Genomic DNA, 17,183 nt, shown 5'->3' with positions numbered 1-17,183 from the left:
ATCTTTTTTTAAATAAATTGTTGATGTCTTTGAAAGCAATGGTATGTTCAGGCAGCGCAACCACAAAAATTACGTTTTTTTCTTTCGCAAGTGAGTTAAGGCTACGTTTTTTATACTAAAATCTTAGTAAAACCCATAATGGCTATACCTACCACGCTGAAAAAGTTAAGACTTGTTTTCTTAAACATTCTTGGTACCCTCGATATGCAATAGCCAGTTTACATTATGACGTCATTTTACGACGTCTGTCATATATATATTACGAATGTTTTATGTACGACTTGTTTTGTATCGGGATGACCGGAAGTCAGTTTAATAAATATTTCATGTTGTAACCGGTGTGTTTTATATGGTGTCAGAAGTGATCTAACAAAATCACCACCATCCACAGCCCATCATCTCTAAAAAGGACGATGGAAAGTCTAATGGGATCTCACCCAAACATGAACTGGGAAAGTAATGACCTCGAAGGGTCATGGAAAGAATTTAAACAACATGCAGAATTTGTCTTCACCGGACCGCTCAAGTCGAAAACAGAAAGTGAGAAATGTGCGTATTTAATGATATGGGTTGGAAACAAAGGCAGAAATATCTTTGCAACCTGGAATCTGGACGAAGATGATCGAAAGAAACTGAGCGTACATTACGAGAAATTTGAGGAATATGTCAAGCCGAGGACGAACATCATATATAACAGGTACCGATTTCAAACTCGAGTTCAAGGAGAAACAGAGACATTCGATCAATTTGTTACTGAATTAAAATTGCTAGTCAAAGATTGCACGTATGAGAAAAGTGAAGAAATGGTTAGAGACAGAATAGTAATAGGTGTGAGAACACACAAGATACGAGAGAAACTTATAAACGTAGGATCGGACTTAACCTTGCAAAAAGCACTCGACATAGCACGTCTGCATGAACAATCAACGACTCAAGCGAGACAGATCTCGGGAGAAGATGCATCTGTACATGTCATTCACAAGAAGTCGCATTCCGAGCAACCAAAATCTGCGCAACAATTTGCTAATCCACGCAAGAAAGCTCACACAAACAGAAATCAATATTAAAAAAAAAAAATGGCATCATAACAAACTTCCACAGACAAATGAATGTTCGCGATGCGGATATGAACACAATACCTCAGTGTGTCCTGCCAAGGGAAACAAATGCCATAAATGTGGTCATTCAGATCACTTTGCGAGAAAATGCCATTCAAAAGCCAAACGTGTGAATGCCGTTGACACTTGTACTTCCGATAGTGAAAATGACTCGTGTGAAGAGTTATATCTTGGTTATATAACAGCCGACGTTAACATGGTGGATACAGAATGGAGTGAAGCCATTGAAATCAACGACAAAACCACTCGATTCCAATTGGACACAGGCGCAAAATGCAATGTGTTACCGTTGACAACACTTGAGGAGCTAGGACTGAATTGTGACCAACTGTCTGCGTCGAAAACAAATCTGAAGTCATACAGCGGACACAGAGTCAAACCTGTTGGTAATATTGTACTGCAGTGTAAATATCAAGATCGCGCAAGTGACATTGCATTTGAAGTTGTTGACTTACCTTCAGAACCTATTCTTGGATCTGTGTCTTGTTCAATAATGGGACTTGTAAAACGAGCCTACAAACTTGACCATGTAGAAACAATGAACATTCCTAAAGACATTCAGTCAGAGTATGGAGATGTGTTTAAGGGTCTAGGACTCTTGCCAGTAAAGCAGGACATCAAGATTGACCCGTCGATACCTGCAGTAATTCACCCACCTCGGCGTGTACCAATTGCGCTCCGTGACAAGATCAAAGATGAACTTGATCGCATGGAACAATCGGGTGTTATCGTTCCACAGAAAGAACCTACAGCATGGGTCAACTCTATGGTTACCGTCCAGAAACCGAATGGAAAACTACGCATTTGTATAGACCCCAAAGATCTCAACAAAGCGATCCGCAGAGAACATTATCCTCTTAAGACAATAGAAGATGTCACACAGCAGATTACTGAAGCAAAGATGTTTTCGAAACTTGACGCCACATCCGGCTTTTGGCAAATTGGACTCACAGAAGAGAGTTCAAAGCTCTGCACCTTCAATAGCCCATATGGACGCTACAGATTCACGAGGCTACCATTTGGTATCAGCTCAGCGTCAGAAATCTACCAACGCACAATCTCAGAGATGGTCAGAGACCTGGAGGGATGTGAAGCGATCATAGATGACATTTTGATCTGGGGTAAAGACAGGCAGCAGCATGACCAAAGATTGAAAGCTGTCATGAACCGAATTCGTGACTACAACTTAAAACTGAGTCCAGAGAAGTGCCAGTTCAGAAAAGACCACATTGCGTATGTAGGTCACGTGTTTACCTCTGCAGGGATCCAGCCAGACCCTGAGAAGATTCGCGCTGTGAAAGACGTGCCTGCGCCTCAGAATGTATCCGAACTACAGACATTCCTAGGATTTATACAGTACCTTGGAAAGTTCCTACCAAACCTGTCTGAAGCGAGAGCACCACTCCGATCGCTCCTGGAAAAGGACATTCTCTTCCACTGGGAGAAACCACAGGAAGACAGCTTCCAGACCTTGAAGCACCTTGTGAGCAACACACCCGTCTTGCGCTATTACGACCCAAAGAAACCACTTGTACTAACAGTTGACGCAAGCTCTATGGGACTCGGTGCAGCACTCATACAAGAAGGTCAGCCTATTGCCTACGCATCACGTGCTTTAACAAAAAGCCAACAAAATTACGCCCAGATTGAAAAAGAGGCGTTGGCCATTGCGTACGGATGTACAAAATTTCATCAATATGTATTTGGTCGTCACGTATTGGTGGAAAGTGATCATAAGCCACTCCAATCAATATTTCGTAAACCGCTTTACCAAGCACCTGCTCGACTACAGTCACTTCTGCTCACGCTACAGCGTTATGACATAGAAGTTACTTACAAACCTGGCAAGATTATGTTCATTGCGGACACCCTCAGCCGAGCCTTCATGAATGAAACAAAGGAACAGCTTATGCCCGACATTGAGATCAACTCAATCAGTTACTTACCAATGTCTCCAGAACAGTATGAACGCTTTCAGCAAGCTACTCATGACGACCCAGAACTGCAAACTTTACAGACCGTTGTAAAGTCGGGATGGCCCAACACCAAAGATAGCATACCAAACTCAACCTACCCTTACTGGCCATTCAGAGACGAGATTACATGCATCGATGGGTTGATGTTTAAGGGACACAAAATCATTGTGCCATCAACACTACGCAAAGAAATGCTTGATCGTATACATAGCTCGCATCTTGGAACAGTAAAATGCAAAAGTAGAGCTAGAGAAACATTATACTGGCCAGGAATGACATCATCAATTCAAGAGGTAGTTGAAAGATGCTCAATTTGTGCATTGAACAGCAAATCAAACCCCAAAGAACCAATGCTAGAGACAGAAACACCATCTCGTCCATGGTCCATCATATCAACTGATTTATTTGATTTCAAGGGACATGCATACTTAGTCTGTGTTGATCATTTCTCAAAATGGCCCGAATTTGCAAAACTGGAAAACCAAACCAGCGACAACACCATCCTACACCTGAAAGGTATTTTTTCTCGCAACGGGATACCAGACAAGTTGATATCTGACAACGGACCGCAGTTCGCTTCTGCAAATTTCCGAGAATTTGCTAAAGACTATGGTTTTGTGCACAAGACAACAAGCCCGCACTTCCCTCAGGCGAATGGGCAGATAGAACGTACTGTCCAAACAGTAAAACAACTGTTGCGGAAGTCGACTGATCCATACAAAGCCATACTGGCATACAGAAATACTGCCATCGACATGCTAGGAAAGTCTCCGGCACAACTATTCTTCAACAGACGTCTAAGAACCGACTTACCTGTAGCATCACCTCTGTTGGAACCAAACTCTGTTGGCCTGCACGACGTTCAAGACCGCCTGAAATTTCGCAAATACAAACAAAAACTATACTACGATGCTCATGCTGGAAAGGAATTGAGGGATCTCTATCCTGGAGAAACCACAGTTATGCGACACGACAACAAATGGACTCCCGCCGTAGTCGTGCAACAGCACAGCTCTCCAAGATCCTATGTTCTCCAAGCGCAGTCCGGAAAACGGTACCGACGAAACAGACGTCATATCAGACCAACCTCCGCGACGTTCCCAGACAAACCTGAAGTTGATGAACCGATTCTTCCTCCTCCGTCAGAGAAATCCAATGAACCGTTCCAATCGAATGCTGGACAAACCGCTATCGAGAAACCGTCTCAGGAAGTTGAACCGTCCAATCCGACAACATCCGTCCCGAGTACCATCTGCACTAGATCCGGGAGGAATGTGGTGTGTCCATCCAAATTCAAGGATTTTGTGAAATGATCAATACAAATTGTTCAGAATTTTAGTTTGTGATGCATGCAGCATAATATTAGATTTGTCATTGTAGAATTCAGTATTTTTATTGCATGTGCAAAATGTGTTGATAATGTTGTTTTATAAAACAGTTGTGGAACTATTTCAATTTTGATAATTTGACATTTCTTTATTTACAGCTATTGACGTTCATTTACAAACACTGTGAATTTAAAGCTCTAGTCATTATCATTAACTTCTAGTCAGTCAGTCACTATGTACATCAGTTTTGAATTTGTCTGATTGTCCTTTATCTATAAAAAGGGGGATGTCATATATATATTACGAATGTTTTATGTACGACTTGTTTTGTATCGGGATGACCGAAAGTCAGTTTAATAAATATTTCATGTTGTAACCGGTGTGTTTTATAACGTCATCGATCCTTACTACACAAGTTAATAAGAAACATAAACTAAATCACTTCGGCGCAATGGCATACCCTACTTTGTTTTACAGAAACAAGGTATAGATAGTCGCAGGATATTCCAAGGATTCAAGATATTGCTGCACAAATGTCCACACTGCAATTGTTTAGTTTCAATTTCTAGAGTCTTAAGTTGAAACAGGGTAAAAATTCACAGTCCAGTGTAAGTTTCCTAATTTTTCTTTTATCAATTGCAAAGTGCAGATGATTTGTGCAGCAATTTTATTAATCTTTAGCATATTCTTAATTTTATACATTATTATTTTTAAATTAAATAGGATATGCCCTTGCGCCGACGTTGTTTTGTTTATGTGTTTTATTACCTTGAATGGGAAGAACAATGAGAATCATAATATGACGTCATAATGTGTACTAGCTATAATATGTTGTGGGCACTAAGTATCAATAAGGAAATCGATTTGAACTTTCTTTGTATATAAAATAAACAATTTATGCATTTTTATTAGCTCATTTGCATAGAAATCCCCATAGCCTCAACTCAATTGCGTTCTAATAAGTGTAACTGAGAAAACACTCTTTTTTGATATAAGCAATTTGTCACCCAAAAATTCCGTTAATACACCCATTTGGTATAACACAATTGTACCGTAAAATTTGCAATTTTAACCCCCATTCTGTACGTTCTATTAAATTTTATCGTAAATTTTATATTAAATGTCCAAACAATTAAGGAGTTATAATTACATCAGAAAGAGCCTTGCTCTCTTTTTCCAACTTTCTATAATGTTTAACCCCGTGGAACAACAGACATAAACCTAGGAAATATATAAAATGCATTCAGGATGTATTTTAAAAGCCGAAAAAGATTAGAGAAACGTGAGATGTATTGTAAATGTCGATTTGTAGTAATTGTCATCAAAGTTTTTTAACGTCAAAAAGTGATGCTAATCATACTGTGAGATAGACATTGAACTCCAACAATCAAATATGCTGTTATTTAAAGAATATTTACATCCACTGAATTTTTTCTCCTTTATTTCTTAAAAAAGTCCAATGCAGTAATCCGTGCAAGAACTACACCAGGCATGTCACCTGTACAGATTTTGTGATCAGTGGCTGTTCCATCAATGAAACGTACAAAGACGTTCGCATAATTAATACAATAATTAATATTTTTAATGCTACTTTAAATGATTATTTTAACATATATAAATATAAACAACAAAATGCTTTCTTTGGTTGTTAGTTTACGCTTACGCGGGTTATGTGTTTTTTCTGCAACAGCTGCGACATTCATTTCCGTATTAACAACCAAAGAAAGCATTTTATTGTTTAAATTAAATGCTTTCTTTGGTTGTTAGTTCAAGAATTAATGTTGCAGCTATTGCAAAAAAAAAAAATACATACCCCCGCGTAAGCGAGTTATGTATTTTTTTTTCTGCAATTGCTGCTACGTTAATTCCCGCTCTAACAACCAAAGAAAACATTTTATTGTTTATATTTACATCTGTATCAAAAACATTCAAAGTAAAATAAAATTTGTTAAACACCCAATTTTACGTTATCACCACCAAAATCTACCTGATTCAAGATCAATAATATACCGCCTGTCAATCATTAAAAAAAATAGCTTCTGGTTTGATTGACAGGCCAGCTACCTATGCTACTTGATAATCTGAGTTTGTGTCCTTTGGAAACGATTGCCTGGTCACCAGTTTACCAGTTTATTAACATCTCTTTGGTTGTTATTTAACAACACAGAGATCAATACATATTATTATAACATATATACATACATGCGTGAGCATAACATATAACATATATACAAAGTGTGCTTATAATCAAGTATTTCCATATATGTTTACATTGATGTTAACCTGGAGGTTTGACTCTCTCGTTTAAAATTTTAATAAAAGAGCCTCCGGCTCGTGCACCATGTGTCAAACCCTGCCTACTATTTAGGCATAGTACATGCATAATGCAACACTATTATATAAATATAAGATATTCAGCACAAACAGCACGGATAAAAAGTTCATTTATCCCATGTTTCATCTACGTATATAAGAATACAATCTATACCATGTTCCGTTGCAAAGTTCTGAAATGTCAGAAACAGCTAGGAGTTTCGAGATTGTAACTTTTAGTTCGAATTTCCTAACATCTGTCAATACCCAATATTCGAAATTAAAAAGTGAATATATACAGCCAAAGATCAATTCTTAAAAGTATAAAAGAAATCTTGCAAACAATAAAAAAAAATTTTAAACACACGAACACCTGGAAATGGTGAATATTTTCGACACTATTGTTGATCAGAACGAAGGCAATATTCCTATCGCGGTACGGTACATTGTATACACATGTTCACACGACGGATAGGCCTACCTATGAATGGAATATTTTATCTTTTTTTTTTATTTTGATATTTATGAGTTTAATTAAAAAAAAGATATGTTTACTTTGTAGTTTTATTTATTCTGTGTTCTTTTCTTTAATTTGTCATTTTTTTAAAAAAATATAAAAACGATGTTTCTTTATAATTTTTTTCTTCATTAGATATCGCTGAAAGTATTCATAAATAAATTTATATTGCAATATTTCAATTATTTCAAGTAGTTTCACTCAAATTTAGACTCGAAACACGGAATGTTGACCCTGATCACCAGACACAGACTTCCTGTGTACTGTTACGTGTATATAGATTTTTGACATCTTGGGTATTGGGGGTCTCCAGGTAAATAACACCACTGTTACTTGGACCACTCCCCCTCCTCAGGTAACCGTACGGTAAAAAAATTGGGTCTTTAACTATTGCTTTAAGATGAATATGTAATTGTATGTGAAACTGATGGAACAGCCATTGTTCAAGAAAACTACACACGTTGCTTGCTCAGTGTTGTTCATGTACTGATTAATGGCAATGGTCTTCATAAGAAATAAAGGGAAAATGTTCAGATGTAAATATTATCAAGTGAGGATATTTCAGTATGTAAAGATCTATTTACAATATTATATGAATTAAAATCTACTGTTCATGACATTGTTAAATCATACAGACAAGACGGGATTGAATCTTTTTCTTAACTCCAAGGAATCTCATCAAGAGAAGAGTGAAAGGTGGATAATGCAGACATTGAGAAACAATGACGTTATGAATCTAAATGGCGAGAGCGCCGGGTGATCATATATTTTTTTTTAAATTTATGATAATTTAGTAAATATTCAAAGTTAATATGATAAAATTTTAAGCATTTCTTTAACTTTTGTTGTTTTATGTTCCATAATAATTTTGTTAGCATAAACTACATGCATCAGTCCACGAACTTTTCGAACAACCCTCGTACACCGGCAACAATGCACATATTACTCAGTCACTTACTGAGTAATTTACATCGAAATCAAGAAGTAAGGTCCTTTGCCATTTCGGGAAAGTGTATAAAATTAGTAAAACAAACTTACCTCAGAAGAAATGTGAAAGTCTGGTCAATTATACTTTATCTTTATGAAGAATATTACAGTAAAAACTTGAAGAAGTCAAGGTCATCTGTTGTGCTCTCTTGCTACACCCAAAGTGTACTAAACGGCAGGAGATTTAAACCCACCAAGTACATTCTACAGACCAAAAAAATGTAATGGAACACAGTTATGACATTTATTTATAAGTTAGTTGTTTACATTGCAAAAAATTATGATAAATACACGAAACCATGTTTGGACGTGATTTGTGACAATTACACTTTTGACACCATGTTTTAGAAATCCAGAAATTTTGGCGTCGGGCAATAGTTTCCCAGGTCTTCTCCATTACCTAGGGACAAAAGTTTGACTGTTCCCCTCGTAGTTAAGAAATAAGTGTATTATATTTCATTTTAAAAAATCTCCCCATAACTATGAAAATTTGCATCAAGGTAGTCCGATCCTCAGGTTTATAAAATTAGCAGTTAGGTAATCAAAAATACTCAAAAAAGTATCTCTGAATCCACAAAGTCATGTAAATTTATCCACAGTATTTCTTTAAAGTTAAAGATTAAAGTTAGTCATATTACATAGGGAAAATTGTCAAATCTCCAATATTTGGCAGAAATAGCGAATTGGAATATAAGAAATGCATTTTCTAATTGCAAATTCATCCACAGATATATTTTAGGTTAAAAAACGATAGCTATCCAGCCATTCAGAGAAATTGTCATGAGTTTTATACTTATTTGGTATTTTTGTCTTCTATTTCCGTCATGTATTCTATAATACATAGTGTAAAATGCTTTTCCTATCATTGCAAGTCACCACAAATCACTTCTTATTTCATATCATGCTAATAAGCATTGGTATCTAAGGTTGGATTCACGAAAATCTTATTTCTCTAAAACTTTATTGATTTTTTCCCCTTTTATAGGATACAAATGTCAACTTTTAAAAGTCCTTTTCTAAGACTTCCAAAACCTTGAATCTTATAAAGATGAATAAAATGAAAATTGTTGCATGTAAAAATTTCATTTTCAAGCTTCATTTTGATGCATTTCAAATTAAATATTAATTTTTGAAGTTATCCTCCCTGGCTGAGAATCGGATATCCTTAAACAAAAGCTTCACATTAGTATTAATCGTCATAATAATAAACATAAATAATCTTCCAAATTAAAAAACATGGAAAGATATGTTTGCTGTCTTCTTCATCAGAAGATTGTGTAGTAAATTCTATGAAACTGAGAATTACAATTTTCAAGATAAAATACTAGATAAATTTAGAAAATTTTCAATCATTTTACTGTTTTCCAGTTAATACTCTGGTGGTAATTGAACATTTATGTGTGTGACATACAATGAACGTATCATGTACACTTCCTTCTTTGAATTATGATGATTTGGAAAATTTCCATTTATGTCATTATCACTGAATAATGAATTTTAAGCATTAACACAGAAGGCATGTGAAAATTCCGCAGGATTTCCTGGTAAAATACAAAAGTCAAAGTACAAAACTTTTTTTATTAGTCTTGTCTGAAAAATGGATTCAAATGCACAATCTCTTGTGTAAGTTTTTCTTTTATTATTTACAGAAATGTATTAGCTTACTACATCCATAATCAACAAAGTATATATATGTTAACGTTTTATCTTGATATTAAGTGGAATTTATTTTGGGTATTTTTTTTTTAAAAAAATTGTTTTAATTTACCTTTTGGGTTTTGGATATTTAGTGAATCAGCCATACAACATATGTCAGAGTCGGTGTTTGTTGGACTGTGTAACATAGTGGGGACCACACAACAGGTGGCCACGAGGAGAGATGTGATGGACATCACGGAGATATTGACAAATCAAGTCTGGAATAGTGAATCAAACTCTGTAATGAATAGTGGAAGCCACAGAGAAGGATTCAGACTGAAGGGATCAGACATAGACAGTATGTACTGGGACACTTTTGAACGAGTCATCTGGAACTTATCTCAGACTCAGTATTACAATAGGCACAGATACACATTAATTCTCTGTGACTGTTCCCATAGTCCTCCAGGATTCTCTTTACTTCAGTTTTTGATTCCAGCAGGCAGCATAAGAACATCGTCAGGCATTATAGGAACAGTGCGTCTGGATCTTGTTTCATCACTTTTCAAAAGGAACGGTAACCTTTTTATATCTAGTTCTCTATACAGACAAACCATGTGTCAAACACTAATGCCGAGCTTTAAACCACATGGACCATGCGCCAGTGGATTTGTTGCTGGATTAGAATTTGATGATGCCCACTGTTTTGCCTCTGACTTTTGGCCTCCAACTGCTGCCTCTTGGATAGACAGATGTCACTCATGGCCCCAGCCTCGAGTTGTGTGCGACATAATCAGAGGTGGATGTCACTTTGTAGCAACTGGACACAAACTAAGCAATCATGAAAACCATGAATGGAGAATTTCTTTCTCACGGGCAGAACAAATACTTGTGTACTCAATGAATCACACTCAGTTCTTAACTTATGGTTTGCTGAAGTTAATTTTAAAGGAAGTCATTAACAATGGATTAGGAAAAGATTATAAACTACTATGTTCCTACCACATGAAGACAGCCGTTTTCTGGGTGATTCAAGGAAATAGTGTACCTCATTGGTGTCCACAAAACCTCCTATTATGTTTTTGGGAGTGCTTCAAACTGATCGTTAAATGGGTTTATGAAGGGATCTGCCCTAACTTTTTCATTCCACAAAACAACATGTTTTTGAGTAGTATCCATGGTGATAAACAAAACCAATTGTTTAATAGGCTGCATGCCTTGTATGAGAAGGGTTTGATATCACTGCTACACAGTCCTTCTATCTGGCCTTATGTTTTAAAAGTCCTTAATAATCCAGGACTCTCCATTTGTACAGATGAAGGCTACTTGTTCTCCGAGTATGAGTTTGATTTATCCCTATTCAACTGTATAATTTGTAAATCTGTACCAGAAATAACAAACCTGTATCACTGTATGAAATGCCTAAGAGCTGTAGAACAGTTGTTAAATACACCCTTGACGCCATATCATGTTGTCGCTTTACAGAAACACACAACCTTAATCCTCCATGAAATTGCCTTTATTTTAAACAACATATACATCAAAAGTTATCGAAACAAAATGGTGTATATTGCTGAGAGAATGTCCCATCGCCTACTGAAATTAACAACCAAGTTTGGTTGCACTTCGGATATGGTATATATAGCCATGTATTACTACAAGACAATGAGATTTAAGGACGCATTGTTTGTTTTAGAAATGACAAAAGCCATAATATCATATAGAATGAATATGTTTAGTAATACAGATATGTATTCCGAGGCTATGAGAGGGTGGTCCTTGACTTCAAAAATGAGGTTCTTTACGAGACGGATTATCAAACTTAACAATTATATCTGTTATATCAATGAATTATTGCCTGAACAACTGTCTTGTTTACAGGAAAGCGAGGTTAATTTGGCTATCCCCGTATTTGTACTCTTGTATATGCTAGAGATCCTGTGCTACAGTCATGTTGATACAACAAAAGTAGAAACAGCGCTATGTTATCTTCAGCACCTAGTCCAGCATCCTCAAGAGGTGTTCATAAAGAAAGGAGTAGAAAGCATATCATGGCAGATCCTAGGGATCTGTTACCAGGTCACAGGGAATCCAAACGCAGCTCTACACGCGTATCAACAGTCACTCTCACAAGTATCAGTAAATAAAATAAAACATGCATCACTTATGAGAATACAGAGTATCCTTCAGTGATACTGAAGATTAACTTTAAAATGTAATTTATGAAAGAGTCCAAAAAGTTTTAAAAGGATTAAGAACCAGGAGCCAGTACTAGTAGCTAGAGAGTCACCATACCAAAGCAATTTTTTGCTCCAACTTTGTTGATATAAGCCCAAATACATGTGTTAATTTCATTTTTATTGATATTTAATATTCATTTGCAATGGCAAGGTCATGCCTGTAGAAGAGATTTGTAAGAACTCTACGTCAGATTTTTTTTTGGAAAACTTTGTGAATTAAGTTATATATTAACTGAAGTTATAACAAAACGTGTATCAATCTAATACGTATTTACCCCGTGTTTGTTATATTGGTTGCTGTATACATGTATATTGAATACCTGTTCCACAGGCCCCAGGATCATGAAATAGACTTAGACTTAAGTCAAATATTCAATCGCCTGCAAAATGTTTATTAAATAATTTTTAATTATTCTCTAAATTTGCAGAAAATAATAATTTTGTGAAGCAATAAAAATATTTAAATTTTTGACTGCTTGACTTTATCAACATTTAAGCAGGACAAAAATATTATCTTTCCGGGGACCAGGTTTTCTAAAAACACACGCACTCCTTAAACTATGTAAAAGTTAACACCATTCGATGGCTTTCTCTCTCTCTCTCTCTCTCTCTCTCTCTCTCTCTCTCTCTCTCTCTCTCTCTCTCTCTCAATGCAATCAGACTTTTCCCCGCCCAATCATTCTCCAAATATATTTTGTATTGATTTATATACATGTATTATGTGTTTTTATTCTAAAAATAAATCAAAGTTTCAAAGTTTACTAAAATGAATGTTTTTTTTTTTTTTAGGAAAGTACTCTTTATGAGCAGTTTTATTGTTAATTTGAATTGATTTCTTAACAATCTCATAATTTGCTCAAATAACTGAAATCTAAATCCTTGTTTATACCCCCCGTTTGAAAAGTGGGAGGGTATATAGTGATGGGGATGTCTATCCGTATCTACGTTCGTCTATTTCGCTTTTGGGCATACATCTCTTAACCGCACTTAGTTCTCTTATACCATTGCATGAAATCAAATTGGCCTTTTACAGAATCTTATTTACATAGATCCATTGTGCGCTTTCTATTTTACCTTTTTGATCGACATATATTTTGGTGTCCCGTATCATAACATGGACAACGCCATTCTTTACAAAATAAATGAAGGGTTCTCCCATTTTATTTGCAACTCCGCATTTATACCACGGAATAAAATTTAATGATACTTTCACAGTTTCTTTATTACATAATGCCATTATGCAAGTCCTATTTTACTTTTTGATCTGACTCTTATTTCGGATGAACTTTGCCCGTAAAAACCGGGTCGCTAAAGATTGATTGATTGATTGTGTATTGTTTAACGTCCATTTCGAGAATTTTTCACTCACATGGAGACGTCACCGGATGCGGTGAAGGGCTTCAAATTTAGACTTATACTCAGCACTAGGGGCCATTGAGGAGTGAGGGTTCTTTATCGTGCCAATACCTAACGTGACACGGGACCTACATTTTAAAGGTCATATCCGAAAGACACGTGACTTTCACTTGTAGTGCCGAGCGCTTGGCGAAGTAGTCTCGTTCAACCAGACGCTCGGCTGTCTCCGTGAACTCCGACCAGCAGTGGGTGGTCGGAGATTTACGGAGACAGCCGAGGGTCTGGTTGAACGAGACTATTGGCGAAGGAACAGTCACTGCCTATATTTACGTCTTAGGTATGACGCGGCGCCGCGAACGAGAATTGAACCCAAGCCTCCCGATTACGAAGCGAACGCTCTACCACTAGGCCACCGTGACCGATGGGTGCACTTAAGAAAACATGTAGTAATACTATAGAAAACATTGCCACGGTATGCGCGTGTCCCTCAATTAAAAGCCTAAAGACCTTTTCTTGCTTGTCATGGACCGTGTGAGAGTTGATAGAGCCCTGAACTAAAAAATATATCGTCCCCCCCCCCAAAAAAAAAAAAAAACTAAAATGACATCCAAGTGGTCTGTAATCATCATATGAGAGGCGTATCATTTAGTGCGCTCAGTGCTTATAGTACCTCTGGTTTCAGTTTCATACCCATAAAATAATTTCTAATTATCGATAAGTACAATAATGTGTCGGATTTCATCATTCATTGGAGCTAAAATGAGGAAACGTGACTACAAAATTTGACATTGTCCTTCCTCAAACTATTTTTATCATGCGTTACATTCAAATGGTATTTTAAAAGTTACATTTCTAATTTTGACATTATCTCATTTTTAAAAAAAAGTCATGGTGATGAACTTTAATCAATTAAATAAATCCTCTAAACAAAACAAACCATGCATATGGTACACCAGTTCTAGAAGTAAGCATCCGACTGTCACCTTTTCCATAAAACATGTTTTTGTCAACAGATATACAAAATAACCAATGGTCAAATTCTGAGGGTTATATGTTAAAGAGTAGGGAAAATGATCAATGTGAGGGATGATTTTAAGCTTGATGCATATGTGATATTATAACCTTTTAACATATCTGTCATGATCACGTTGGAAATAGGAATTTAATTATCAAGTTGGAAAGAGAAAGTTTGTTACAGGAAATTATTTTAAGTAAATTTGGAGTTATCTTTCCTTAAGCAATAGTTTTCTTCTCATTTTCTTGCTAGGAACGTATGGCTAATTCATATTTCATGTTTGTTAAAATATTTACATTATTAAGTTTGCAAAAATTTGTCATAATATCATACCAGTACCTTTTTAATATTTGCATACGATGTAGAATATGACTATTAAAATGTTAAATCATTTCTATATAAACGTATATATTAAACATGTATAAGTACTGTATAAAACCAATATCTCAAAAGTAATTTGACAGTCATAAAATTGCATATAACTAATGAGTGTCCTAATAGAAATTAGCATATTACTAATGATAAAACTAGAGGTGCTGTGAGCGCTGAGCTCAAAAAATGAAACCTACGCCTCCCATATGATTATAATGGCAAAGCCCATGTTTTGCTCTTGAAGACCTGAAATACGTGTCAAATTAAAACGTAAAATAGGAGGTGCACAATGGCATTATGAAATAAAGAATCTTAGAAAGCATAATTTAATTTTATTAAAGAGTTTCGGATAAGAGATGGGTACCCTTCACTATTACAGAAAATATGACAGTTTCAATGTTTTGCTATGGGGAACCTAAAATATGTATTCGATCAAAAAGTAAAATGGGAGGTGCACAATGACATTATGTAGTAAAAATTCTATGAAAGTCTCATTCAAATTTCATCCAGTGTTTAAGAGGAGTTGCGGATAAGAGATAGGTACCCCAAAGCGTAACGGACTAACGGGAATACAGAGAGACGTACATGTACATACATCCCGATCACTATATATACCAGTTATGGTAAAAGTTTACTTAAATGGAATGCATATAATTATAAGCTTCAGTATATATGATAAGAATGATTTTTTTTCTCAAATTCAATTAAATTTTAGAGACCAAAAATATATATCACATCATTTCGACTGCCAGAAAACAATGTCGTTATATTCCTTATTATTTTTAGAACAGTTACTCTAGTTTTGTGTTATACATGAAAATCAAAAACTATAACTTTTCGTTTTTTTCTTGTTTTCATTTATATCTTGATATTTTTTAATGCCGGAATAAAATCTAAAAAAAATTGTCTATAGAATTATGATATAATTAAACTAAAGGATCCTTGATAAAGGTTTTAAAATATTTATCCGAATACAATTTAATTTTTTCCGTATTTTTAAGAGCCACGTTACATACGCATTCCCAAGGTGGACACGAGAATGTGGCAATTATTGATTGAGGAAAGGATATTCCAAATCCACTTCTTCATAAAAAATGAAGTGTTCCTTCACTTCTATGAGCAAAATACTATAGCAAGCCTTTGTGTTTTGAAAAAAAAACTTCCAAATCCAATATAATTTTGATATTCATAATCATCTTTTAAATAAAGATACATAAAGATATATAATATATTTAAAACTGAAAATTGTAAATCAAAATTTTCATATTCTTTTTTTTTGGTTTTGTCAAATAAATGATTTTTCCTTAAATGTTTTATAAACTTAGAATACCCGGTATACTTATACTGTGTTTTGGATTTAAAAATAAAATTTCCAATTTCTAACGTAGCGTGATGTCATTGTTTAAGGAAGAACAACTCTTTAAAAAAAATGAGAAACAAAACCAAATTTCAGTCTCTTATAAATGGCATAATCCATTCACACAGAGTATATTAATCAATAGTAGGAAACTTATTTATAGGAAATAGAACAAAGCTAAGACAGGCTAACAATTACAAATATTATACTTTCATGTAAATTAGTTGAATCTGATTGGTCGAGAAACATTTGTTAAAAAACACTATTACCCGCTAAATAATAAAGCCACGCCCTTCAGCGTAGCAACAGTCAACAGTGCTTGACGACGGGTGATATTCCAAAAAATAGCGACTCGCAGAATTTATGCGCACACAGTTCACTGTTATATGTATTTGTATAAAACTTTCAGTATAATACATGTATAGTAAATATTGCATGTAGTTGAGTGTAACATCGAAAATTTTCACCGCAAGAAAACCATTGTCAATCTCGGCTGCGCCTTAGTTGACAATGCTTTTTTGGGGTGAACATTTTCAATGTTACACTCAACTACATGCAATTTTTATATAATAGCAGGCTGGTTTTCTTATTTAGATGTAAGGAAACATTCAGTTTTTAAAATACATTATATCATTTTATGAATAAGTCCACAGTATCATTACACTGTATTGTTCTGATAAATTAATACTTTAGCGCAAAAATTACACATTTCTATTAAATTCATGTTGACGTAAAAATTACTTTAGCTTCGGCTACTTCCTCTATCTGTCCAGTGATTTTTGCGTTTATATTCACAATAAAGATAGAAATAATAAAATGTAATGACATTTAAGAGAATAAGAGCATGTATGTATTATGTTAAAGTACCTTCTTTGTAGAGAAGTCTTTTGTTGAGTTTTTAGCAAATTTTAAATGTCCTTGATGAGAAAAAAAAAGATAGTAAAATATAAGATTTTCGGCACAGTT

At 35.1% G+C, this 17,183-nt stretch overlaps 2 protein-coding genes across 2 annotated transcripts; both read left to right on the top strand.

Moving 5' to 3' along the window:
• Positions 1 to 1,314: 1,314 nt before the first annotated feature.
• Positions 1,315 to 4,407, top strand: LOC134230533 (uncharacterized protein K02A2.6-like). The gene has a single exon (XM_062712364.1). It carries the CDS (start codon positions 1,315 to 1,317, stop codon positions 4,405 to 4,407), a length of 3,093 nt encoding a protein of 1,030 aa, XP_062568348.1.
• A 5,641-nt stretch (positions 4,408 to 10,048) lies between these two features.
• On the top strand, positions 10,049 to 12,070 carry LOC134230532 (uncharacterized). Its single transcript, XM_062712363.1, has one exon. The coding sequence runs from the start codon at positions 10,049 to 10,051 to the stop codon at positions 12,068 to 12,070; it is 2,022 nt and encodes a 673-aa protein (XP_062568347.1).
• Positions 12,071 to 17,183: the final 5,113 nt, after the last annotated feature.

The sequence above is a fragment of the Saccostrea cucullata genome, unplaced genomic scaffold (assembly GCF_032062105.1).
Source record: "Saccostrea cucullata isolate Sc308-1 unplaced genomic scaffold, CSIRO_AGI_Scuc_v1 ctg178, whole genome shotgun sequence".
Lineage (NCBI taxonomy): Eukaryota > Metazoa > Mollusca > Bivalvia > Ostreida > Ostreidae > Saccostrea > Saccostrea cuccullata.
The sequence above is the reverse complement of the archived record's forward strand: the minus strand, read 5'-3'. Positions and strand labels throughout refer to the sequence as shown.